This window comes from Bubalus kerabau, chromosome 6, assembly GCF_029407905.1.
Source record: "Bubalus kerabau isolate K-KA32 ecotype Philippines breed swamp buffalo chromosome 6, PCC_UOA_SB_1v2, whole genome shotgun sequence".
Lineage (NCBI taxonomy): Eukaryota > Metazoa > Chordata > Mammalia > Artiodactyla > Bovidae > Bubalus > Bubalus kerabau.
The window spans coordinates 89,581,934-89,606,497 of record NC_073629.1 but is presented as its reverse complement, the minus strand read 5'-3'; the positions used below and the strand labels follow the sequence as shown (position 1 = coordinate 89,606,497).

Below are 24,564 nucleotides of genomic sequence, written 5' to 3'. Positions count from 1 at the left end.
TGTGGGAATACAGATTCAGATTCCTTTTTCTCACTTTGAGATGATCTCTCTTGTGACACCTCTGTTCACTGTGTTGTGATCATTATAATTTCTCTGCAATGTGGTGCTTAATCAGGAAGTGAAACTGACAAATGCTCAGACTAGACTTAATCCAATTATGCAACATCTTGATTCAGATTTCAAACTAAAGGAAAAACCAACTGCTAAATTCTGAATGAAAATTTATTTGCCGTGAATGATGGGGACTGGGGGTGCAGGAAACAATTGTCCAAAGAACTCTTGCAATTCTTCCCATGAATGGATTGCCTCTTCCTACATTTGCAGCAGCAAAATGGAAATGAATCCGGGGCAAGGAAAGCCATCCAGAGGCTGACTGCTGGGGGACAGGGGTCTCATAGAAAAACACCAAGGAGTCTGGAGTGTAGGAGGCAGGGCACTAAAACAAGCAGTTTCTGAGTTTCAGAGGTAGGCTGCTTTCATTAAGATTTGTTCTCTGGGATTCAAAAACATCTTTTCAACAGCAGGATGAGGAAAGCAATGGTGCCAGGCAGAGTGAGGGTCTAGAGAAGGAGAGAGGTGTTCACAGTCATACACAGAGCCTCAGGCCTCCTGAGCTCCGAGTGTTTATAGAAACTCAAAAGCAATGAGTAATCAGAGCTGGGAACTGAGTTCCAAGTACTGATTCTGATCAGTTGAGGGTTAGGAGATGGAGGATTTTGCATTTTCTGGAAACCTAATGGCAGCATTACTTTAGTGGAATCATGTGGGTACCTGAGTCAGAACAACACAGGGTTCAAATTCTGGCTTTGTGAGTTTTGTGAACTCTTAAAGCCTCAGGCTCCTTATATGTAAATGACACCTACCTAGCAGGTTTGTGGTTACTGAAGGAGATCAGCCAAGATCAGAGCCTAGGCTGTCTGGGGGAGAGATGCTCAGTGGGGTCTTTCTGCTTTTCCCCAGCTATGTTAGCCCTAGATCCGGTACATATGGCTACTGTCCATAAAAGAAACCGAATGGATCCCTCGACTTCAAATCTGACCGTTGGGATGTTTATCAGTTTCATTCAGCCTGATAAAATGGATACAGGATACAGACTGGTCTACAGCCTTGAAGATACAGACTGGTCTAGAGCCTTGATTTCAAGTTCTATAGGAGGAAATTAAGGAGGAACAGATTTCTAAGCACCTACTCTGGGCCAATGCTTGCTCAGTGAGGTGATCTGATTACACTACTTGGTTAACTTCTTATTCAGAGCACTAACTTCACTGGGCAAGGCCACGACTTATTGATGGGCATTTCAGAGTAGACCTCTGAAGACAGGATTCTAATAATGAAGCCAGATGATAATAATGAAGACAGGGAGGGGGTATATGGTTTGGCAGCTGAGCTATTTGGGCGCAAGATGATGAGATAAGTGTTAATACATGAGGGCAAACAGAATGCCAGAGGAGATAAGAGAATTTGAAGTCTAGGCCTGTAGTCACCTTTACAACATGAGGATTTCTTATAGAACCACTATGTGCTGCCTGAACACTCCTAGGGCCGGAGAACTCACTACTTTGAGAGGCTGTCATTTCTGAAAATCAGCTCAGATGGTCTTCAATTTCTTTCTTATATTGAGAGCAGTTTTGACCTCTCTTGTCATTAAACATGGGCCATTCTCTTAATCAGGTCAAAGTGTTGGTCGCTCAATTGTGTGCAACGTTTTGTGACCCCCACAGACTGTAGCCTGCCAGGCTCCTCTGTCCATGGGATTCTCCAGTAAAGAATACTGGAGTGGGTAGCCATTCCCTTCTCCAGGGGATCTTCCCAACCCAGGGATTCAACCTGGGTCTCCCACATTCCAGGCAGAGTTTTTACTGTCTGAGCCACCTGGGAAGACCCTCTCTTAATCATAGAACAGCACATAAAATCAGTAGAAGTAACAAATATATACCATCCTTCAATTTTTACTTCCCCAGCATCTCATAAAAGTGACCCCTGAGCATCACAGAAATGTTTCATGTTGATGTGTGAGTCTTATGAAAGCCCTGAAGTGTTACTAGCAGATGGTGATCCTTTCCACTTTGCAGCCCAAAAAATGGAGTCTCAGAAAGTCAAAGTGACTGACAAAGGGAAGAGAGAATCTCAAGGAGGTCTTATCATTCCTTTCAATTTCTGAATCCATGTTACACCAAAATGAAATTAATATTGAGACCAAAGCATCCATTTGACAACCTATGTCCTTCCTATTTACCACTATGCCAAACTTCCCAGAATTTCTTTTGAAGGCCAAAAAAAGTTCAGCTAGTAATCACTGACTTGTTATTACTAATAATTACAAAGTCTTTTATATCTAATACAACTACATAAAAAGCTTTTAAACTGGGCAATTATAAGGTGAAGGATAAAAGATCTTATTCAGTTGTAAGAATATTATATGAGAGGGTTAAGCATAGGGGAGAAGAAGAATGTGGAGTATTTCCTGTCGTTGAAACCATTGACCTTCACAGAAAAATCTCAACCAAGTTCAGCGCTGTGAGGCATAAAAGGATCTGGAATGGGCCCTTTAGCAGCCTGTGAATGCCTGCTGTGAAACTAGACCATGTCCAAAGGCTAACAGAGTGCAAAAGGCACTAAATAATGAATGTGGACACTTTCCTCTCCATTTAGGAATGTACATTTTTGACATCCTCAAAGAGGCCAGGGGATTTGTCTAAAGAACATGACAGCATCATCAGCTGGCAGAAAGGGAGACTGCCTGCCTTGCCCACCTCTTGGAGAAGGAAACTGATGAGAAACTCATGAGAAATTAACCAGGTCTGAGTGTTGCTACTTAGAGGCAGTCTGGACTCAGGAACCAGGACCCCAGTGATTTGCCCAGAGGTGCTTCCATGTCTCTTTTGCCCGTTCAAATCCTCTCATCCTTCAGGGCTTTGCCCAAGTTGTACCTTCTTTCCTGAAACCTTCCTAACTCTCTAGCCAACTAACATTTCCTGGCAGCAAGCATTTATGCCACCAGGTTTCAGAGACCTTGACACAGAAACAGACCCACCTGTTCAAGATACAGAGGAGATCAGACTCTGTGCAAAGCTTCTGACTTCCTTGACCAGGAAGGGATGGAATGTATATTTCTAGGAGTGAGTGGGATTAATCCTTATCTGGGCTCAGATTCCCAGGAGATGATGGAGGGAAGCAAAGCATGACCTCAAGAACAAATCTGCTGGAAGAAGGCGATATTATAGGTGCAAAGTAAAATAAGCAAACAAAAGCATCCTAATGTGTTATTTACGAGAGCAGAACAGGAAAAGGGCCAGTACAGCTGACCATCCTAAGTTTATGGGACAAGGAGGATGTTCAACTAGGACAGGGATGAGCGAATGTGAAAGTGGAAGTGTTAGTCACTCACTCTTTGAAACTCCATGGACTGTAGACCATCAGGCTCCTCTGTCCACGGGATTTTCTTCCAGATCCAGGGATTGAACCCTAGACTCCCTCATTTCAGGCAGATTCTTTACCATCTGAGCCACCAGGGAAGGTGAATATGAGAGAGTAAAACAGAATTGGCTTTCTGTCTGAACCTGCATACATGTATGCATGCTAAGTCACTTCAGTCCTGTCCAACTTTGTGACCCTGTGGACTGCCAGGTTCTTCTGTCCATGGGATTCTCTAGGCAAAAATAACTAGAGTGGTTGCTATGCCCTTCTCCAGGGGATCTTCCTAACCCACGGACTGAACCAGCATCTCTTATATCTCCTGCACTGGCAGGCAGGTTCTTTACGACTAGTGCCACCTGGGAACAATGTAACGACGAACATAGTGAATTCTGACTTCTGCTGCCCTAAACCTCTGAAATCCCCAATACGTCAAATTTGCCACTTTCTGAGCATCTCTCTGACCATGAAAGAGTGATGATGAGCCACAAACTGAGGCTTTAGAATAGAGGTTCTAGAGCTGAGACCAAGGGATCTCGTTGGCTTCAAGGCCTACAAAAACCTACATGTGGACATGTGTTTCTTTCTGGGGAACGAGTCTATAAGCAAAATTTCAAGAACAGAAATCCCAAGAAAAGTTTCTTTATGGATAGTGATGATTAAAAGTAATTCTTGTCCTCAAGGAGCTCACAGAAAAGAAAGGGAAACAAATAGCATAATAACAGTTCACAGCTATTGAATCCTCACTGTGTACCAAGTCCTGTGCTCATTCACATATTTAAGCTCATTTAGTCTCTAGCCATCTATGGGGTCACACAGAGTCGGACATGACTGAAGCAGCTGCTAAGTCGCTTCAGTCATGTCCGACTCTGTGCGACCCCATAGACAGCAGCCCACCAGGCTCCTCTGTCCATGGGATTCTCCAGGCAAGAACACTGGAGTGGGTTGCCATTTCCTTCTCCAATGCATGAAAGTGAAAAGTGAAAGTGAAGTCGCTCAGTCCTGTCTGACTCTTCGCGACCCCATGGACTGCAGCCTACCAGGCTCCTCCGTCCATGGGATTTTCCAGGCAAGAGTACTGGAGTGGGGTGAGCAGCAGCAGCAGTCTCTAGCAAAAACTCTAAGGTAAGTGCTATCATTAACCCGAAAGCCAGGCTTTTAAAAGGAACCCAAGGTCCAATGGCTCAGTGGATACATTAAGAGAAAATAATCCTTTATGATCATCACAAAGAGAAGGACAGAGGTATCCCAGAGAGGCTGACTACTCTGGGGCAAGGAAGGCTTCCTGGTGGAGGTGGGCTGTCACTTAGAATACTTGGCAATCCTTAGCCCTGTGAGAACTGTTGGCTGGTGCATTGCTTGTTTCAGCAACAAGTAGAAATGTTCTCATTTAATCTACTCCATGTCCTCTATTAAAGGTTTTACCTAAATCTTTAATCTGTCAAACAAAGCTACAAGACAGACACTACTTTCTTTGTACAGATGATGACACTGAGGCTTAGAGATGCAAAAAGCTACTCAAGGACCCTTAATAGGTGGTCAGGATGAGAGCCATACCCAGATTTGACTCTGAAGATCAGGTGGTTGTATATTTCTGGCCTGGTTGGTGGTTTTCCTCAATGACAGCACCAAGCTGAGTCCTTTATTAGGACTCTGTGCAGATCTGTCCCAAGAAAGAAGAAACCAGGCGGTCCCCAGACTAACAGACCACTGGGCAGTCTCCCTTCTTGTGGAAAACTTGTAGGATCCCCCAGATTCCCTTGGAAGATGCCTGGTTGTCCTTGGTTTGTGTTTCTGGGTAAGGAGCAGGTGGTGGAGGTGTGAACAGTGACAGTATGGCAGGGATTCTCAGAGCATAGATATATCCTGGGAAAAGGCACTTGGCAGAGAGGAGGGGCTTTGGGGGAAAGCCTGGGGCAAGGGAAAATGTCAGAGCAAGGGGGACACAGGATACATAAGACATCTCCGGGAGGTTTAGGCAAGTGGGAACAACTTTCCAATACACAGACTATTTTATCCTCAAAATCACCTTGCAACCTAGTATCAGTAATTTCTTTTGGAAGATGAGAACACTGTGCCTCAGAGGCAAGGAGACCTATCACAAGCCTTACAGGCAGTAACGATACACAGGAGTTGAGATTCCAGGTGCATCCATCTGCCTCTAACTTGAGACTATGCTTTGCACTTTCTCCTTCTCTCAGATTTTTAGAAATACTGAGATAGTTCATGGAAAAGCCATTATCACCATCAGATGCTTCTGAGAGTCTGTGGTAATAATAGGTTGGAAGCCACTGTGGGGCGTTCAGGCAGCCCCGACATTCTCTAAGCAAAACCTTAGCATACGTCCTCAATGACTATTTGGAATCAGAGAAACAGGAAATTCTCATTAAAAAAATAGCAAGAATTTTCATAAATCCCTTCTACAAGGAAAAAGCATTCATATATCTATTAACTATCCCTAGAGTAGCCGTGTTGTATCTGTCTGCAACGAACCAAGCCCTGGGCTTGCTTCTGGTAACACAAGGACCCCAGGAAGCTCCCAGAAGCTCCTGAGGAAGAAGGATTCCAACACTGTGTGGTCTACTCCTGGAGGAATGACAGGTGTGGAGGCGCAAATGCAGGGGCAACGTGCTGACACTGTTGGGAGAATCAAGAAAGACTCCCCAAAACACAAGGCAGGATGTTGGGGGAGGGCTGCAGGGAGGGTGGGGAGGGTATGACTGCTTGGGGAAGCTGAGGAGTCCAGTGGAGCTGGATCAGGATGAGGCAGGCCAAAGATACAGCAGAGGCTGGGACCCGAGTGCCGTGTATGTCAGGTTGAGAGTCTGGATTTTCTTTTTCTTTTTTTGGAGCTACTAAGCATGGAGTTGGTGTGGCCAGGCTGGTTAATAAATTCACAAAAACCAAAGGCAGCAAATGGAGCATGTTTCCTCACGTATCTAAGCCTGTTAGGGGCAAGTAAGGCAATTTAGGCACAAATTGAATTGGAGGGAGCTGTGCGATGGGGGCTGGAACAAATTGAAACACGAAGAGCAGACCGGTGTCTTGGTGACAAGCAGGCTTGATTAAATGCAAAGGCCTCCAAGAGAAAAACTGCTTTTTCCGAACAGCCCTACACTGCATAAAGGGGCTGGTACTCAGATATGTCTTCTTACTAAAACTAACATGCATTGAGTTTTGGAAGCCGTCTTTAGGCGGGATAGGATGGTTTCAAGATACTGGAAGAGTGGGTAGAGAAATGGAAATAAGTCAGAAAGAAAGTTCACTAGGAAAAAGGGGAGTGGAGCCAGGGGAGGGTAAGAAGGGACCAGAAAGACTCCTGATTGGAGGAGTCCAGAAACTCAGGTTTGGAAAGGGTATCAAAGGCTTGCCCCTCTGGCCATTCAATGTCTGAATCCCCGCCCCTCCCCCACCTTCATCCCATCATCCTTCCGACAGGTGGTCTTCAAGGCTCTGCTTGTACAGCTTACTCTCTGAGGTGCCAGAGTTCCACCCTTGAGCAGTTCTGACCATCAGTAGACCACCCTTAGTTGGAGTTAGAAATGACTTTCTTGTAGGGCCACCCCCGTCTCAGTTCCAAGAGTTGGCAGATACAGAACAGTATAATCCCTCTTCCATTTCACGGTCCTAGGGATGCCCACCTCCATAGTCACGGTTTCATTTCTCCAGGCCAAAGGTTTTCAGGTCCTTCTGCTACTTGTTCACCAAATTGGGTTTCAAATCCCATTATTAATCTTATCTTGAAACATACAGGGCTGTCTCTATGTCTCTCATGGTGTGGGGTCCAGAACTGATAACGGTGTTCCAGATAAGGTCATTTAGCTTCACAACAGCTCTGTTAGGACCACAGCTGGGTTCCTGAGGGTCAGTATGACTTCAAAACCGGTGCTCCTCCCACCCATGGTTGAATGAAGTCAGCAGAGACTAAACACCCCAGTTCTTTTTACACAAGCTGAGACAAAGCCACAGGTCCCCCAACTCAACGCCTGCACTGGCTCCTCAGGGCTGCCTGGGTTAGGCAGAGGGCGCCGTCTGAGTGCAACTGAAGGTCTCAAACATGGTTCTGAGCCCAGCAGTGACACACGACTGAGCATTTTCCTTTGTATCTCAGACTTCCAGGAGTCGCCCTGGCAGATGGGGTCCAGGTGCAGCGGGCCCCCAGGTTGTCTGCAAGCCTACAACACATGGCCTTTTCTATAGCGTGCTGATCACTGACTGGACCCTTAACACACTCCAAAGGCTCTGGCCAGCCCTTGTTCTGTCTCTCTGAAGCTTCTTGACCACTTTCAAATTGAGTGCACAGCTCTCTTCCCAGAACCAAAAACTGCCCCTGCTTGACCAGGCATCATGGAGTCTTTGGCTGGAGACTTTTTCCATAAAATACCTGAGACTCTGAATCCCTTAGACATAGAGGAGTTTTCATGATTCAGCAGATTTCCACTCAGGGAGCCAGACCTTCATGCAGACTCAGCCCCATCATTTCCACCTCTAACCCCCTTCCCCTCACCCACTGAGGAGTCCCCAGCATGCTGTCCCCAGCAAAGCCATATAGGTGGTGATTCGTATCCGTAAGAGCAGATTGTGGACTCCCTTCCTTGGATTGCAGACCAAGCCTCGGTATAAAGCCAGGTTGTGGGGACCCAGCAGAAGAGAGGAGATGTACTTACACTTACAGGTTGACTTTTTGGCACATCATAAACACCTTCCTTCTTTTGGCTGGTGGGAACCTACGAAAAAATCAAATTCAACACAGTCAGAACACTCTGGTACTCTACTTTTGAAGAATAAAGCAACCAGGCTTTCCTTCCACTGGCTAAGTGTGTGTGCACTCAGCCCCGGAGGCCCGAGGGGCCAACTTCCAGCAGAAGAAGGAGCTGCTGGTAGCATGAAAGCGTCAGGCCAGGCTCCTCCTCTCAGGCAAGCTGGAGGAGGAGAGGGGGTGTGAATCATTCTACAGAGGTCTGCAGGATGTCTCTGCCACCGGACTCCTCATAGTACCACAGCAGAGGAAGCTAAAGGCAGAGACTTCAGAGATCATGTGGTGAAAAAAATAATCATCTCACCAAAGACAAAAGTGATGCCAGGGAGGTGCTAGGAGGTGCCTAAAGTTGTTACAAACAGTGTGCAGCTGAGCTTGAAGTACTACTCCATGCTGATTTGAGATCCAGGTTATTTAAAATTCAACAAATATCCAGGTCCTAAAACAAAATACAGCTTCTGTTGGGATCACTCACATACTATCTGATAATCACCAAAGGTTTTTCTTTAAGAAAAGGGTCTATCCATGGCAGGAAAAGCATGTGACTAGAATCGAAAAACTCTCCAATGGTTTTCTAACACTTCTCTGTAACTTTTCTCCTCTTCTCTTCCTTATCTATCTGGCCCTCCTGGGCCATGTGTAAACTGTCAAGCCCTAAGCAAGTCACTTAGCTCCTCTGGGCCTCGCTGAAATGGGAACTTCAGCTCTGCTTCTTGCTTAGGTTATACATCAAAGACAAAAGAGAGTAAATAATAAAAGTCTATTCGGCACCATCATACTGTCAAGTGTTAGAACGGTAACGTCTTTTGCCATTAATACATTATGTAAATATGTACCCAAATACATATGAATAACAATGGACTTGTGGAATACTTTTCAAGTGAGTCTATCAGGGGCCTTGCTCTAAAACATTCCAGTTTCTGACACTAGTTCATCCTCAGCGACTAGCAAAGCTTAACTCAAACCCTCCATGGAGGGATCAGCCAGTAGTGGTTTTCTGTCTGATAACTGGTCTCTTTTTGATCAGACAAAGTGAAAGTGAAAGTGAAGTCGCTCAGTCATGTCTGACTCTTTGCGACCCCGTGGACTGTAGCCCACCAGGCTCCTTTGTCCACGGGATTCTCCAGGCAAGAATACTGGAGTGGGTTGCCATTTCCTTCTCCAGGGGATCTTCCCAACCCAGGGATCGAACCCGGGTCTCCCGCATTGCAGGCAGATGCTTTAACCACTGAGCTACCAGGGAAGCCCCTTAAAAACAGGCATGGCACATAAGAGCCAGTAGTCCTTCAGCAGGTGTCTGCTACGTAAGTATATCATTGAGGATTGTGCAGAATAGTTAAGAAAAATTATCTTTTAAGCTTGGACCAGCTTAGAGAAGAATTTGAGCTTATTCCTGGAGTCCCTTTGCCATTTTCACTCTCACCTTAAAATCTATACTAACGCTGAGAAGTTGGTATTAAAATCTCCATTTTAAGTAGTAGAGAGTGAGGCTCAGAGATGTTAGGGAAATTTGCCTAAAGTTTCATAGCTAGGAAGTGATCAGAGTCAAAGGTATCTCATTCTGGCTATGGAACAAGACATTTATCACTAATGGTATGAGCTAACACTGCCAGAGCATTTTCTATGTGCCAGGCATTATTCTAAACATTTATGTTCATGTACATCTTCATTTAATCTCTGTGAGTGGAAAGCCAGGAGCATCGGCCTTTATGGTCTGCCTTGAACTACTGCATCATACAGACAGCTGCAGCTCCCCCCTGTTCCCACCATTCGCACAGTAGATTTGGGTGCTTCTTGTCCTCTGACATTCATTCTATACTCCTGGAAGCTCGTGCACATCCTTGCAAAACAACAGGACTCTGAGTGAGCATGGCTGTGCAGAAGATGCACTTTCAGTTACTCCTGCAAACTTTAGTTTGCAGGCAGCCCATGAAGAATGTAATTTCTTTGCTCCTGATAAGTAAGCTCCCTCCAAAAGGAACCCTCTAAGAATGCCTGCAGAGTCCTTGTTAACAAGGGCCAATACATTACAAGCCCTCACTTTTATTTTTACTAGCAGCTCACCCTTGCCTGAGCGAAATGAACAGTGTTTTTCTGTTTCCTGCAATTCACTGCTCACTATGGGCACTTAGTAAGTTGAACCGCAGCTGACTCTCAATTATGCCTGCAAATGGAGGAGAAGCAATAGGATGGAGAAACCCAAACTGTGCATAATTGAGAAAGCTTTTCTGCTTGGCTGTCCCATGGGTGAGATATCAACCTGCCTGTTTGTCTTTTAAGAATTACTTCAGCTAAGACATCATGTTGGGAGCGCCACCAGAGTACTGGTGGAGCATTCCTCTGTACTCATAACATCCCATGCATTCTTTCATTAAGAAATAAAAGTTACCAAGAACCTATTAAGTGTCTGCACACTGTGCTTTCCCTAGGACAATGTGGTGAACAAGATGAACGTGGCCCCTCACTTGTCAGCGCTCCTTGTCTCGCTGGGGGAGACGGAAAAGTCATCAGGCTACTGAAGGAGGGTGTAAAAGGAGCTTTATCTTACAAAGGAGTTGTCAAACCACACTGCAGCTTCCTGTTTACTCTGAATTCTGACTGATTTATAAGCCTGCTGAGGGCTCAGTAGATATTTTATTACCTTTGTTTCCCCATTTGTAAATAACGGTTAAACAAGAAACTTCTAAGCATCACACATTTACCACATATGTGCTAAGGACAGAAAAACCAGCAGAAACACTAAAAGGATGAAGGCCAGACAGTGCCTGGGTCTTGGCTCTCATCTTCCCCTAACTGGTATGTCCCATCTGTGGACTATTTCAGTAATATGATGTTGTATAGACTGATAACTGTCCTGGACAAAAAGGAGGTGGAAGGTCTGGTTGCTAATCCTGGCTCTGCCACTGGCTGTATGACCCTGGAGAAGTCACTGTTCTCTGAACCTGTTTCCTTATCTGGTTGTGCATCCCGATGCACCCAGCAGAGGCTGGTGCTCCATACGTAACTATTTATTGAACGAATAAATGAAATTACTCTAAAAACTATACATTAAGGACCATCCACACAGAAGATACTTTCAGTGCAGCGATATATTAATAGTGTGGGGGGGCAGGTTGACGGCTGGGTGACATAGGATTAGAGACATGTCGTTTTAAAATAACAATGTGTAACAAATCTTGGGTAATTAAAAATGATTTTCGAATGAACAAACTTGGAGAATGTGCCCTTGGCAAGCTGCGATCTCACTGATGCTGGAAGCTTGCTTAAGTCTGAAGGAACACTAGGTTTTAAAATCAGAGGCTCTGGCCTTGAGCCCATCACTTAAGTATGAAGGACTTAAATTTCTTACATTTAAAATGGCAGTTATTACAACTGTTCTCATCTCACTGAGTTGTTGGAAGGGTCAGAATTAAGTGATGGGTAAAAACGCTTTGTACTGTGGGGTTCTGTGTTGTAAAAGAGACAACTAATAATTTTTTCTGAGGCATGCAAATAGAAAGACAATTATTATTATTATTAATCCAGTTTGGAAAATGAGACTACTGATCCTCAAAGAGAGGTGACATTTACTCAAAGAGTCTCTCCCTTCCTTTCTGTTGGAGTTATAAATAGCAAGTCAAGTGAGGCTGCAGCTTTCCACTGGGCTCTCTGACAAGATAAGGTGAGCAAGTCATGTTCTACCTCACTTAATACATCATCATAAGACGTCTCAAGCAGCATCTGATATTGATGGCATTAGCAAGTGAAAGGAACTAACATTTACACAAAACCTACTGTGTACCAAGTGCTGTCCTGGTTGCTTTACATATTCATACCACTTCTAGAAGCAGAGACTATAGTATCTATATTCTGTAGCCCAGGAAATTGAGACACAAAAGTTAGGTACTTCACTTGAGGTCGCAAAACAGTTAAAACCTTAGGCCCTCATTCCAGAAAACAGAGGATAAATAAAATAAAATAAAATCTGAGACTACCTTGACCAAGCTTAAGTATAAGAAACAATGAAGTCTACTCAGGAAGAATAAATATGGGACACTTGTAGGCCCTAAAAAATGTTAAAAGCACAGCCTATCTTCAGGCCCAAGAGCTTATTTCTTGTTAAGCAAAATGAGGCCCAGTGGACTGGCAAGACAAGAGAGAAAGATGACCAGAGGCCCTTCCAACAGAGAGCAATAAAACAGTCATTCCCTTAAATGGTACTTCCTATTAATTATGGACAGAGGGGAAGATCCTGGATGTCAGAACTGTTAACAGAAGGGTGACTTTTAAATACTGACTTGAAACCTATATAGAATCTACTTGTAAAACTTATCATCAAGGATATTCTGAACTGAAAAGAGCCCTTGGATTTATTTATTTATGTACAGAAGTCAGTGAGTGGGAGGTTCTACCTCTTGCTAGCTCTGTAAGCCTGGGCGACATACGTTATGTCTGTGACACTCTCTTTCCTCATCTGTAAAGTGGGAATTATGACTCGAGCCATTTGGGGTAGCTATGAGACATAAGAAGATACTGTATGTAAGCCCCCATTCACAGAGACCTTGTTTGAGAAATGTTACCAAAACTATATACACATACATACACACACGCATGCACAGCACTTCCAAGTCTTGTTGCTCTGTAAAGCAAGGTAGCAGGCTTCTCTAACAGTCCTGTGCTGAGGCACTAGTTGCAAAGAACAGAAAAGGGCCATGCCCACGAGAAACTTCCATCTTATTTGCACATTTGATAGATAAGTAAACCGAGGCCTAGAGAAGGAAAGGGATTGACAAGGTGGCTTAATGGCTGTGGATGCAGTGTGTGACCTGGGATGAATCCTCTTCTTTACAGTCTCCTTGTGATCTTGTTTCATTCTCATGCCTACATGTGATTTAGGGAGAACTTATTCTTCTACTTTATCACTGGGGAAACTGAGTCTCAGAGAGGGCAAGTGCATTGCTCGCTACCCCTTAGCCAAAGGTAGTTGGTGACAGAGTCAGAAATATATCCCAGTTCCCTGCTTGCCAAAGTCAGTCCTTCCTAGTACACTAGACGGCCGCCCAGAGACCCTCACAGGGCACAAAAGAAGCCCTGCCAACTACAGATAAGTCTAAATTCAAGAACTTCTTATATTGGAAAAATCTAATTTTATTTTAAAAGGTTTTCTCTCTTCATCAGATGACTGGTTAGTGGTTCCTCTGGCGTCACACTGTAACTGAGCAGGACCCTATGGGGCCTTCCCAGAACAGGCTCCTGCCTCATATCTTCTGGAAGTACCTAGATAATAGGATCTGATGCACATTTCCTGAGCTGTTCTGCAGATGCTAAAACTGCCAACAAATTGAAGAAATTAACTACTTGATGCCCATGAGCATGTAGCGCCCAGACCTACTGATGCCTAAGGAATGATACTGTGACACCATCCTGTTAACCAAATGATTAACCAGAGAGTTGCACACAAGCTGATCACAGACCCTGCAACTCCCTTCCCTCACTTGACCTTTAAAATGCTTTCCTGAGGGGAGTTCGGGTGTTTTGAGTACTAGCAGCCCTGGGCTCCTTGCTTGGCACCCTGCAATAAACTCTGCTCTTTCCTTCACCACAAGCCGGTGTCAGTAGATTTGTCTGTGGACCCAAGTTTGGTTCAGTAACAAGACTGAGACACGGCAATGTTGGACTTTAAAATTTGACACTGAGGACAGATATGCAACTTTTCTGTCTTCTACCAAGACAGAAACTTGGTAAGCGATGATTTTAGACAACTTTTCAAAGAGCAAGCTTGCACTTGAACCCAGATGGAACCTGTGGATAGAAATAGATCATTACCCCCTGCTGCTAAGTCGCTTCAGTCATGTCCGACTCTGTGTGACCCCATGGACTGCAGCCTACCAGGCTTCTCTGTCCATGGGATTCTCCAGGCAAGAACACTGGAGTGGGTTGCCATTTCCTTCTCCAAGGGCTGGTTAAATTGAGGTGCTGGTAGAACTAACATACTTAAGTCATTTAGACTTCTGTGCATTTGATGAAAACTGAAAATATGTTTTACTTTTATTACACAAGTAATGCATGCCCAAGGCAGAATAACAGACCACACAACTGAGTAAATTAAGAAAATTAAAATCACTTATTTAAATACATTAAAATTTTTCCTGCTTCCATAATGTTTATATTTCAAATTAGGGCTAAAATTCTAATTAATGAAAAACTGGAGGTCGTCACATTCGTTTGATGTGTGGCTGTGCTGTAATTACACAGATTCTTTGGTGGAAAAACACAGGGGAAGCAGTGTGGGTTTGGTCCCAACTCTTAACAGCTGTACAGCCTTGAGGAAGCTACTCAACCTCTCAGAGCCTCAGTCTCCCCTTGAAAAAGTGGGATTAAAATACCTACTTTACAGCGTATTTAGGAGAATTAACAAGTTTAAAAGTGTACAGCAGACTTGCTGTTGCCAAGGGAGGGGGGTGGGGGGTAAGGATAGGGAGTTTGGGATTAACAGATGCAAACTGTTATCTGCAAAATGGATAAACAGCAAGGTCCTACTGCGTAACACACAAGGAGCTATGTTCCATATCCTGTGATAAACCATCATAGAAAAGTATGAGAAAGAAGGCATATACGTGTATAAATGAATCATCGTGCTGTATAGCAGAAATTAACACAACATTGTAAATCAATTATACTTTGGTAAAATAAATTAAAAAAAAAACATGTGTTTAGGCTTCACATAAGCAGACATTTTTAAGAATATTAATTTACCTTCCCTTCAGAAGGGGTAAAACCTTTAGCTCAACTTTCTTTCATTCAGTTAATATTCCCAGTGTTGTCTCCAAACAGCATTTTTGAATTTGGCCTTCATTTTCAGCGATGCAGTTGACTTTTTAAAGAAATTCAACAGCACATTCTTTTGAGAAATGAAGGACCCTCATATTCTGAACAACAACCCTCCAAAGAATTAATGTAGTAAAATGGAATGTTTGATTTCTGTGGCAACTGAAAATAGTTAAGATCCATTAAAAATTAAAATATTCTACCCAGTTGGCCATTAAACATGTCAATGAATAAGCGTGAAAACTACTGGTAAACGGCAGGGAACTCGGAGCCAATTCACACAGAGGTATTTTAACAAGCCCAGAATGACCAACAGAGCAAGGTGGAGGCTGGGAGTGAGAAGAGAGCCCCTGGTGGCTCAGCCCCTTCTGTGCGTTCACTGGTGGCCGTGCGAAGGAAGGAGAGGAAAGTGATTTATACCTGATAAATGTTTTCTTCCGTTTCGGGATCACGGATTGGCTCGTGTCCAGCCTCAAACACAATGTACTATGACAGCAGCAGCCAGAGAGGAAAAGTTAAGGGGAAAATGAAAGAGGAAAAAAAAAAAGCATTTGGAATTCAGGATACAAATTGTAGTAAGCATTAAAGACACAGGCACAAGAGAAAACACCCTGAAGAGACATTACTGACATTCCACGTGGCCTGGCACATTCCTGCCTCTTCTAAGGAAAATTGCCATGGTCCGATGGTCAGCCTTTTAGTCAGGACTGCGTAGACGCTGCAGACCTTTCTGGAGATATAACCCCTTCCTTCAGTGGCACTGATCTCAGCAGTATCTGCCTGTGCGGAAACTGCTGTGTGGGGATGATGTCTCCTGGGACCCCAACTTTGCCAACTCTGGGTTTCAGCAGTCTCTCCCCTTTGCTCCCTAAGGCCCACGGTCCTAAGCCAATCCTGATGCGCTCAGAAGCCGCAAACGCCTTCATCTCATACATATCACATTACTTTACATTCTCAGTTTTAAATACTGAAGTCAAATTTTCCATATACACGTTTCAGACTCTAAAAGACTGGGCCATTTCAAGAAGGACTATGTTCTTCACTCTCCGAGCCCATGAGCCAGGGGCTGAGCTCATACTGTAGACGAATCCACACCCCTGGTATTCTAAAGCAAAGCCTGACATCAAAGGCACCTTTGACTTTTATTTACATCCATGTTAGATACTTCTCTTTCAAATTATTCAGATTCTATTAATTTCTTATCCATATTATTTTCTTTTCATCATAGCAGTGGCAGCTTTCGTGTTAAAGTATTCATTCTGTGAAACTACAGAATGCATGTGTGACACACATATATAGAACCCATGTGTGTCCCAGTTAGAAATGTACATTTCAGATTGTCTTTATGTACCATAAGTCAAATGTTTGGCTGCTCTCTCTCCTTGGGAATAAGCACAGAGTGGGAGAGGCCTCCTCTCTCATCTGCATCTGTTAAAACAGCATATACTTAAACCCAAGAGAAGCCATCTCTACCCACACTTAGGCTGCAACCTTGAAGAAAGTGCAGAGAAAGCTACCGGCAGGCACGTCTGTGGGATCTCCTGTTCCCTCACTCACAAAAGCCCCTCTGGCATGAACCAGGGAGTCAGGGGGGCAGCCTGGACAATCAGGGGCCAGAGAGACTTCTCCTCACAGTCCTTTCCCCAGCTCACAAACCATCCTTTGGATGTGTGTTCAAATGTTGCCAAAATGTCAGTCCCCATCCCTGGTTCTTAACTCACTGAAGCCACCTCATTATTCAGTCTCTCTAATGAACTCAGAATATTCAAGGGACTCTTGCAAACATTCAGCTCTGGGATCAATCTTATACAGATTGCTGAGAAGGCTGAAGCAGGGGCAAGAAGGGAGAAGCCTATTTCTAAATCCCATGCTACTGATGCCGGCCAAACTTCTGTTAGTTTTTATGGAAATTTGCTCCTGGAGGGCTTGGCAGGCCTCATCCTCAGAAATAATCTTGGTCCTTCTCCAGGCTCTGCAGCCAGTGGAGACAAAATGCCTATACCACAGGCCCAGGCCTTTCCTGACCCTCAACCCCGACTAGTTTCCAAAATTACCTGGTATACAGGATCTTCAACGTCCTCTTCCAGAATTGTCTACAGCAGAGTGAGGGAAGGGAGGATGAAAAGCAGAGGATATAAAGCGAGAGATGTGAGACTGTACTCAGAAATTACAGGGCAGTGAAGAAACCAGCTCTGGGTAGGAGAGGCTGGTGGGTCATTAAGGCAGAAAACTGGCAGAAAAAACAATGAAAACTCTTGTAGCCGCCCCACCCCGACTGTTAACAAGAAGCAAATGCAATTGACTTTCTTTAGATCTCCTCCCCTGAAATCTTCCCCAGTTTTAAGACTTCACTTTCTCTCATATGTCTAGAATCTCAGAGAATAGGGATCGTTTCTAATGGCATGCTTTCGGTGCCTGTAATTTACACAGGAACCTTTCATCTTTGTTTATTTCTATTTGGCAGCAGGAGGAGAAGCCTTGACTGTCAGTTTTCATATCTGTTTATTTTAAGCCCCTGCTGGCTCCAGTACCAGGATAAATTCACAGGTATACCTGATACACAGCTTGTTCGCACTGCTTATCCTTTTGTGCCTTTTTTTCCAATTCTTCTCTTTGCTTCAATTCATAAATAAGTTGAAAGAGATCTCTCAAGTCCAGAATAACAGGTTCAGCCTGGAGTAAAAGGTGGTAAAGCACATGAATAAGAGGATGGTTACTGAGCTGCAGCGACCAATTTTTGTTTTTGCTGGCTACAACCCGCAGCCCTTCCTTTTTCTATTAAACTGAAAGCATTCCATCTTTAATTAATTCTACCTTGTTATATTGGTTTAGCAAATTGCATCTAGGCTAAAGTTCATTTCTTCAACTAATTATATTTGCAAATTCATAATAATCATAAGCATAAAAGGCACTGCTTTTATTTATTAGTAATTTTGAATACAATAAAATTAGGGTAGGCCTTATGCAAAACAGCTATTTGTTTTCTCTTATTTTCTTTTTAAATGAGGCTAGCAACACAAGGAAACTTATTTGTATAGTGTGCCTCCATCCAGCTTAATCAGAAAAGAAAATAATTAGTCATTACGAAATACCCATTAGAAAAAGCAACACCACCACAACTGCATGGGCATGAGCCTGTTTCTTTGCTCTGAGGCTGTTTATCTTTTCTAGATGGGAAGCTGAGTGTCAGCATCGCTGAGTCACATGTCACAATGGGCCCCCGAAGACTAATGGTGTGACTGTGTTATCCCAGAAAAGGTACAAGGAAAAGCATCCTCCTTGGAAGGGGGCTACTCACCGCCTGGGCTGTTTTTATGGCCACAAATCTGTGATTCCCTTCCTTCCCGCAAACGTATCCGAAGGCCCGGTGATCTGTGATGTCCTTTGCGATGTAGGAAATTTCGTGAACAGCATGATGATGCTGAAGGGCCTGTGAGAGACAAAAAGAAGAGCCTATTTCAGGGGACTTTCCCTCCGAGCTGTTGATCAATAAGAGATGTGTTTCCGCTACGTGTGAACAAGCCCAGAGGGCTTTGGAAAAGCTGTTTGGTCCAGATGGAAGGAAAAAAAGAGCTGTGCCTGCCCTTGAGAAATGGAGGCTTCCTTCCATGGTCTTGATGCTGTGACCAGAGAGATAAACAGGACTGTTCAGATGCTGAGTGAGCGTCTGTGATGATGGCTCTGTCTTCTGCTTGCCGGGCCCAGTCAGCCTCACTCAGCGGTATAGGCTCCTTCTACATCTTTCCGCATGACACAGCCCAGTCTAAGCTCTGCACTGGTACCTAGTACACTCACATACCCAGGGCCTCTGCTTGTCCTGCTGGACGGTGTACATGGTACCATGACCAGGGGCGCCCTCTGCATTCAGAGAACCACAGATGTGCATGGTTATGACAATTTTCCAACAGGTGGCAGTGATAAGACTGACTTGAGGACCAAACACCCGTCTTCGTTTTGTCCCAGGCCACCAATTGGGTTAGACCCACACCTCTGAGGTTTTTCGTGTGTTGGTCCCCTTGTCTGCAAGACCTGTTCTTTTACCCACCTCCCTGAATTCTATTCCTCTTGAAAAGCCTATTTGAAATCACACCACCTTGTGAAATCCCCTGAACAAGGCTTGCCCTTTCTTTCCCTGCAGAGGAGATTCCTCCCTCTTCTGTGTTTCCCAGAACTTCAGTCTAGCCATACTGGAACTCCCAAAGGATTCCTCACACACAGATCCCTGGGCTCCTGCTTTCATAGACCTTCCTTCTCTGATACATTTTCCTAATCCTGGTCTTCCCTACCTGACCCTGTCTTCATCCTTGTCATCCTAGTACCGAGTGCTGTGCCTGACCCATAGTTGTTGAACTAAATTGGGACTGCTGATCAGTAATTCAAACATCATTTGAAACTGACCTTCCTGCCCTTGTTAACTAAACTTCAACAAGCAATATCCACCATCCTGTTAAGCGATGGTGATCTTTATGGTCATTTTTCTAGATTAAATGTACCTAAAATAATCCTCATAAAACAGTACTCTGTAAAGGTTTATATATGTATCCAGGCATTATATGGAGAAGGCGATGGCACCCCACTCCAGTACTCTTGCCTGGAAAATCCCATGGACAGAGGAGCCTGGTGGGCTGCAGTCCATGGGGTTGCTGAGGGTCTGACATGACTGAGCGACTTCACTTTCATTTTTCACTTTCATGCATTGGAGAAGGAAATGGCAACCCACTCCAGTGATCTTGCCTGGAGAATCCCAGGGACGGGGGAGCCTGGTGGGCTGCCATATGTGGGGTCGCACAGAGTCGGACACGGCTACAGCGACTTAGCAGCAGCAGCAGGCATTAAATGATGTGTTTCAAGTCCTTACAAAGGACCTTTTCATTATACTGGGTGCTAAGAAGCTTGAATTCTAGCCACTATATGTGAACACAAGGCACTCACTGTATCTCTCTGGATCTCTGTTTATTCCTCTATTAAAGGAGAACTTTGAACCAGATCAGTGGCTCTTAACCCAAAGTCCTGGATCTACAGGGATCATTAAAAATAATGAAAAGAGGTCCCAGGCAATTTTCAACATTTCAAAAAGCTAAACAGAAATTTATAATTATTCCTAATAAGATGACTTCTTTTACTGTGCACACAAATAAAAATGCTGAGTTTATTTAGAATTATATCTGGTTACTGTTGTACCCCTTAGCTCACCTTGGAGCAGATCCTCTTTGGCAATTAGTGATGGATTCAAATAATCCAAATCGGAAAGTAAATGAGTATAAATGCATTTTACTGAACAAAGCCTCCTATGTTACTGAATCTGAAGGGAAGGAGAAATTTAACACGAGGAGAATTTGGTTATGAAAATATTGAGAACCACTGAAGTAGACTTTTTCCCAGGTCTCCTTCCATCTTCCCAGATCCTTTAGTCGTCTAGATCTCACATCACACAGCCAGCCTCTCAGGACAGTGGCGCCTGCCTCTTATGATGACCATTACTTAGTTCTGGATTGCTGGCCCTGACCTTCAAAAATGTCCATTCCCGGCCTGTTGCCATCTTTTCAGGCTTCTGACCTTAGCAGAAGAATTTGCTTCATTTCTGCAGCAGAATTTGCTGCTGCAGCTTTACCTTCCAGAGGCCAGCCATTCGTTCACCTCTTTCTCACTCTTAAGATGCTCCCTGTGCGTTTCATGCCTTTCTACATTGCCCAGTGTCAACTAGATATGATGCATGGTGGGTGGTATCACTCCTTGGTCACCCTAGCCCCTTAAGTGGCCATAAGACAACTTTATAATTTTAGTGGATTTTGACACAAAGTTGGGGAAGAAGCAAGTGTTTATTAGTAAAATGACCAGGATCCATTTGTTCCTGCTTTCTTAAGAGGGCATATTTATCTAGCAGGGAAAAACTGCTCAGAGAGCAGTAGCTTTTCCATGGTGTTAATGATGTAAAATTGATGAGATTTATATTCACGAAACAAGGCGGTATTGATTTAGAGGCTTTTGTGAGCTTGAATGGGATACAGCAGAGAAAAGTGAAAGACAAAGGCAACCTCCTTCTCTTTCTTTCCTGCAAGTATTTCTTTCTCTGCATAATACAGTGAATGTTATCCACGTATCCTATTAAATCAAAGTTTGACGACAGCATTTTATTGATTGCCAAGTGGAATATTGCTCTAAAATTAAACTGCGATTAGAAGTCTTCCTGGTGGAATTAGATTCGGAGATGATTGTGCAATGGTAAAATATCACCTACTATGCAAGACAGCAGATGGAGATGTTTTAATTTATCTGTGAATCCTCATTAAGTGTTTTAAAGTCAAAACATTTTTAATGCCTGATGATACCTAATATCTCCTCACAAAGTGTAGCTGTGTGTGCGCATGAAGGGCTTAAAAATATTGTAACATTATCTTTTCCCATAGTTAATTTTATGATGTGTTAAAAAGGATTGCTCTGAAATTGGCTCAATCATTTGGAAACGAACAGTCAGATAGGGATTATGTCTCTACTTTCTCCAACCTTAACCATGCAAACGTCATAAAGATCCTTGGAAATACAAACATATTAGAATCCTTATAATCCCACATTATCACATTCATCTTGTCAACTCAGAGGACATTGCAAATACTTGCTCCGTGAGCCTCCAAATTGCTCCATGTCTTCAAGCAGGTTTTATCAGCACAAATCAAAGGCAGGTGGAGCCAGAGGAAATGTAAACATCACATAGTTTAACTGTGAGTTCATTCATGAAAGGACTGAGGGCCAGAAGGTGTCTGGCTGGACCAATACTTAATCCAGGCCCCACTCTCCCTACTCATAATGGAAAAGCATTGAATAAAGGAAACAAGGTCATTTAGAATCAAGGTCTCCTTTCCTTAGATTCTTGGCTCCCTAGATCAACAACAAAACCATGATCCCTGATAAGCTAGGATGAGGAAGGGAAACTAAGGAAGGAGGTCAAACTGAGGATGTTCTGGATTCCAGCAGATTACTAAGGTCAGAAAGGGTCACCAGTCAGAAGGTCTGGGGTCAAGGCCAGCTATTAGGATCTCAAAGAAAAAGGTCAAGACCACCTGGTCTGGAGGGGCACTTTCAGGGGCTTGCCACCTGCAGTATCTGCTGAGCAGCCAAGGCCAGAAAGGGGAGGTGAAGTCCTTGGTAACAGAAAAAACAAAAGACCATTTCATCCCAAGAGTGTTTCTGTGGGGAGTTTCAAGGCATCATGTGTTGTTCTGGAGATGCAGAGAATACTAGGCCAGAGGGAGAGAGTGGAAGAAAGAAAGGTTCTGGTTGCCCTTCTTCCACCCTTCCTTTGGAAAAGAGTTTTTGTCTTGGAAAAACATAATCTAGGTATTAGTGACTTAGTCACGTCCAACTCTTTGCAACCTCATGGACTGTAGCCTTCCAGGCTCCTCTGTCCATGGGATTCTCCAGGCAAGAATACTGGAGTGCGTAGCCATTTTCTTTCTCCAGGGGATCTTCCCGACCCAGGTATCAAAAAGGGTCTCCTGCATCGCAGGCAGATTCTTTACCATCTGAGCCACCAGGGAAGCCCAACCTAGGTATTAAAGCACTGCCGAAAAATCAAAGCAGATAATTTGGTTTTAAAAAGAGAGTCTTCCAGAACACCCAATTTTTCTGCTACCGCTTCATTTACTCCTCCTATTCTGAACCCTCTCATTGTGGATGAAATTGTTGCTACAGAACTCCAAGGACAATTCAGAAATCAGCCTTGCCAACCCAGTCCGACTTTCCTCCCAGGAGTAAAAATAATCTGAAGGGGTCATCATCCCCCTTTGGGTTCTGGACTTTCCCACCTCTGTGTGATTATGTAAGTTGTTTTCTCTGCTGACTGCCTCTTCTTACCCTAACCATGCTTCATCAACTCTACCTAACTATAGTATACCTATGCTTCAAGGCCTAGCTCCAACATCACGCTCATCTAAGGACCTTCCTCAACTCCCCTATTCCCTGTAATAATAATTCCCAACTCTAGAATTCATTGGGTTGTACTTTTTTCCTTCTATCTGGGATGCTCCAACCTTAGTTTTGTTACACATTTGTCCATGCACATAGTTATTCACACTGTATAACTGTATTACTGAGTGCCTAATACATTCTAGGTCTCATTCTAAGTGCTACTTCTGACCAAATGATTAAAACATGGTCCCTTCCTCAAGACCCTTGCAGTCTCAAAGAACAGGCAGGCAAAGAACCTAACAATCACAATAAGACAAACTTGATATTAAAGGTGTTGTAAAGGAGCAGAGGAGAAATGGGCAGGAGCATCAGGGAAGATTTGACAAAGGAGCTGACCTTGGACTCAGTCTCCAAGGATAAAGTGGAAATCCTCAGAAAAGCAGAGAAAGGGCATTCTAGGCAGAAAGAATGAAGCAGGCAGATGCCTCTAGGTCCTGAAAACAAAACATCTGGAGAACATCTGTGCACATGTTTTCTCTCTACTTTGGGATGTTAACTCTTCAAAAAAAAAAAAAAAAAAGATGTCAGGTTCTCCTCAGCCTTATCCTAGGTCCTAATAATGTTCCTTTTGAACAAGTGCTAAGTAAGGTTTCCCTGGTGGCTCAGATGGTAAAGCGTCTGCCTACAATGCTGGAGACCCGGGTTCAATCCTTGGGTTGGGAAGATCTCCTGGAGAAGGAAATAGCAACCCACTCCAGTATTCTTGCCTGGAAAATCCCATGGATGGTGGAACCTGGTAGGCTACAGTCCATGGGGTCGCAAAGAGTCGGATACGACTGAGCAACTTCACAAGTAAGGTTTCACGAATTAAAGAAGGAACAAAGGGACTTCCCTGGTAGCTCAGTGGATAAGAATCTGCCTGCCAACGCATGGGAAATGAGTTCGATTCCTGATCTGGGAAGATTGCACATGCCTGTGCCCCAGAACTGCTGAGTCAGTGCTCTAGGGCCCGTGAGCTGCATCTACTGAAGCTCAGGTGCCTAGAGCCTGCATTCTGCAACATGGGAAGCCACGGCAATGAAAAGCCTGCACACCACAACAGAGTAGTCCCCCCTTGCTGCAATTAGAGAAAGCCTGCGCAAGAAAGCAAGGACGACCCAACACAGCCAAGAATAAATAAATAAATAATTAAAAAAAAAAAAAAGAGAAAGGGGGAGCCAAGCTACCCAAAGACATACAGTGCTCAAGGTAGTCACTCAATACACGCTCAGTGACTAAATCAGGTTAATTCATGATTTTTCACATAGGATTTATTCTGTAAACAGAGGGTTCCTTCTCTGATTACCATTTTTTTCTTAGCGTTTCCATGAGCCACTTACCAATGTTTAAATGAAGTATCAAATTGTTTGCAGGGTTATTGTCTGACAGAATAAATTACAGAGAAGACTTAATTTGTAGTATGGTTCAATACAGCCAATTAAATACAGTATGGATTAGAAAGTCATCTGCTCAGACTTTACCATTAGCTTTTTTTAAAGAATAAATTCTAGCCTATTTAGCCTTCATATTATTATTGTGTGTGGGTATATGTGTGTATGAGAGGGTGTGGTTTCCCGAGGCTATACTATTCACAGGAAAAATACCCACCAGGATTCAAGTGAGTTAACAAAAAAGCAAAA

General features: G+C 43.8%; 1 protein-coding gene and 1 non-coding gene across 43 annotated transcripts in view; both read right to left on the bottom strand.

Moving 5' to 3' along the window:
- Nucleotides 1–24,564, bottom strand: part of DAB1 (DAB adaptor protein 1) — a 956,508-nt gene that overhangs the window by 57,881 nt on the left and 874,063 nt on the right. For 35 of the 42 annotated variants that reach the window (XM_055585728.1, XM_055585758.1, XM_055585759.1 and 32 more), the window contains 5 exons: nucleotides 18,279–18,410; nucleotides 17,534–17,653; nucleotides 17,035–17,073; nucleotides 15,401–15,466; nucleotides 8,082–8,141 (listed from right to left, as the gene is read on the bottom strand). In XM_055585728.1, the coding sequence (XP_055441703.1) occupies nucleotides 8,082–8,141; nucleotides 15,401–15,466; nucleotides 17,035–17,073; nucleotides 17,534–17,653; nucleotides 18,279–18,410 (417 nt within the window). The remainder of the gene's footprint in view (nucleotides 1–8,081; nucleotides 8,142–15,400; nucleotides 15,467–17,034; nucleotides 17,074–17,533; nucleotides 17,654–18,278; nucleotides 18,411–24,564) is intronic. The other 7 variants (XM_055585752.1, XM_055585753.1, XM_055585754.1 and 4 more) reach the window with 2 other exon arrangements.
- Nucleotides 9,345–9,416, bottom strand: TRNAC-GCA (transfer RNA cysteine (anticodon GCA)). Its single transcript has one exon. It is a non-coding gene; the product is annotated as a tRNA-Cys (tRNA).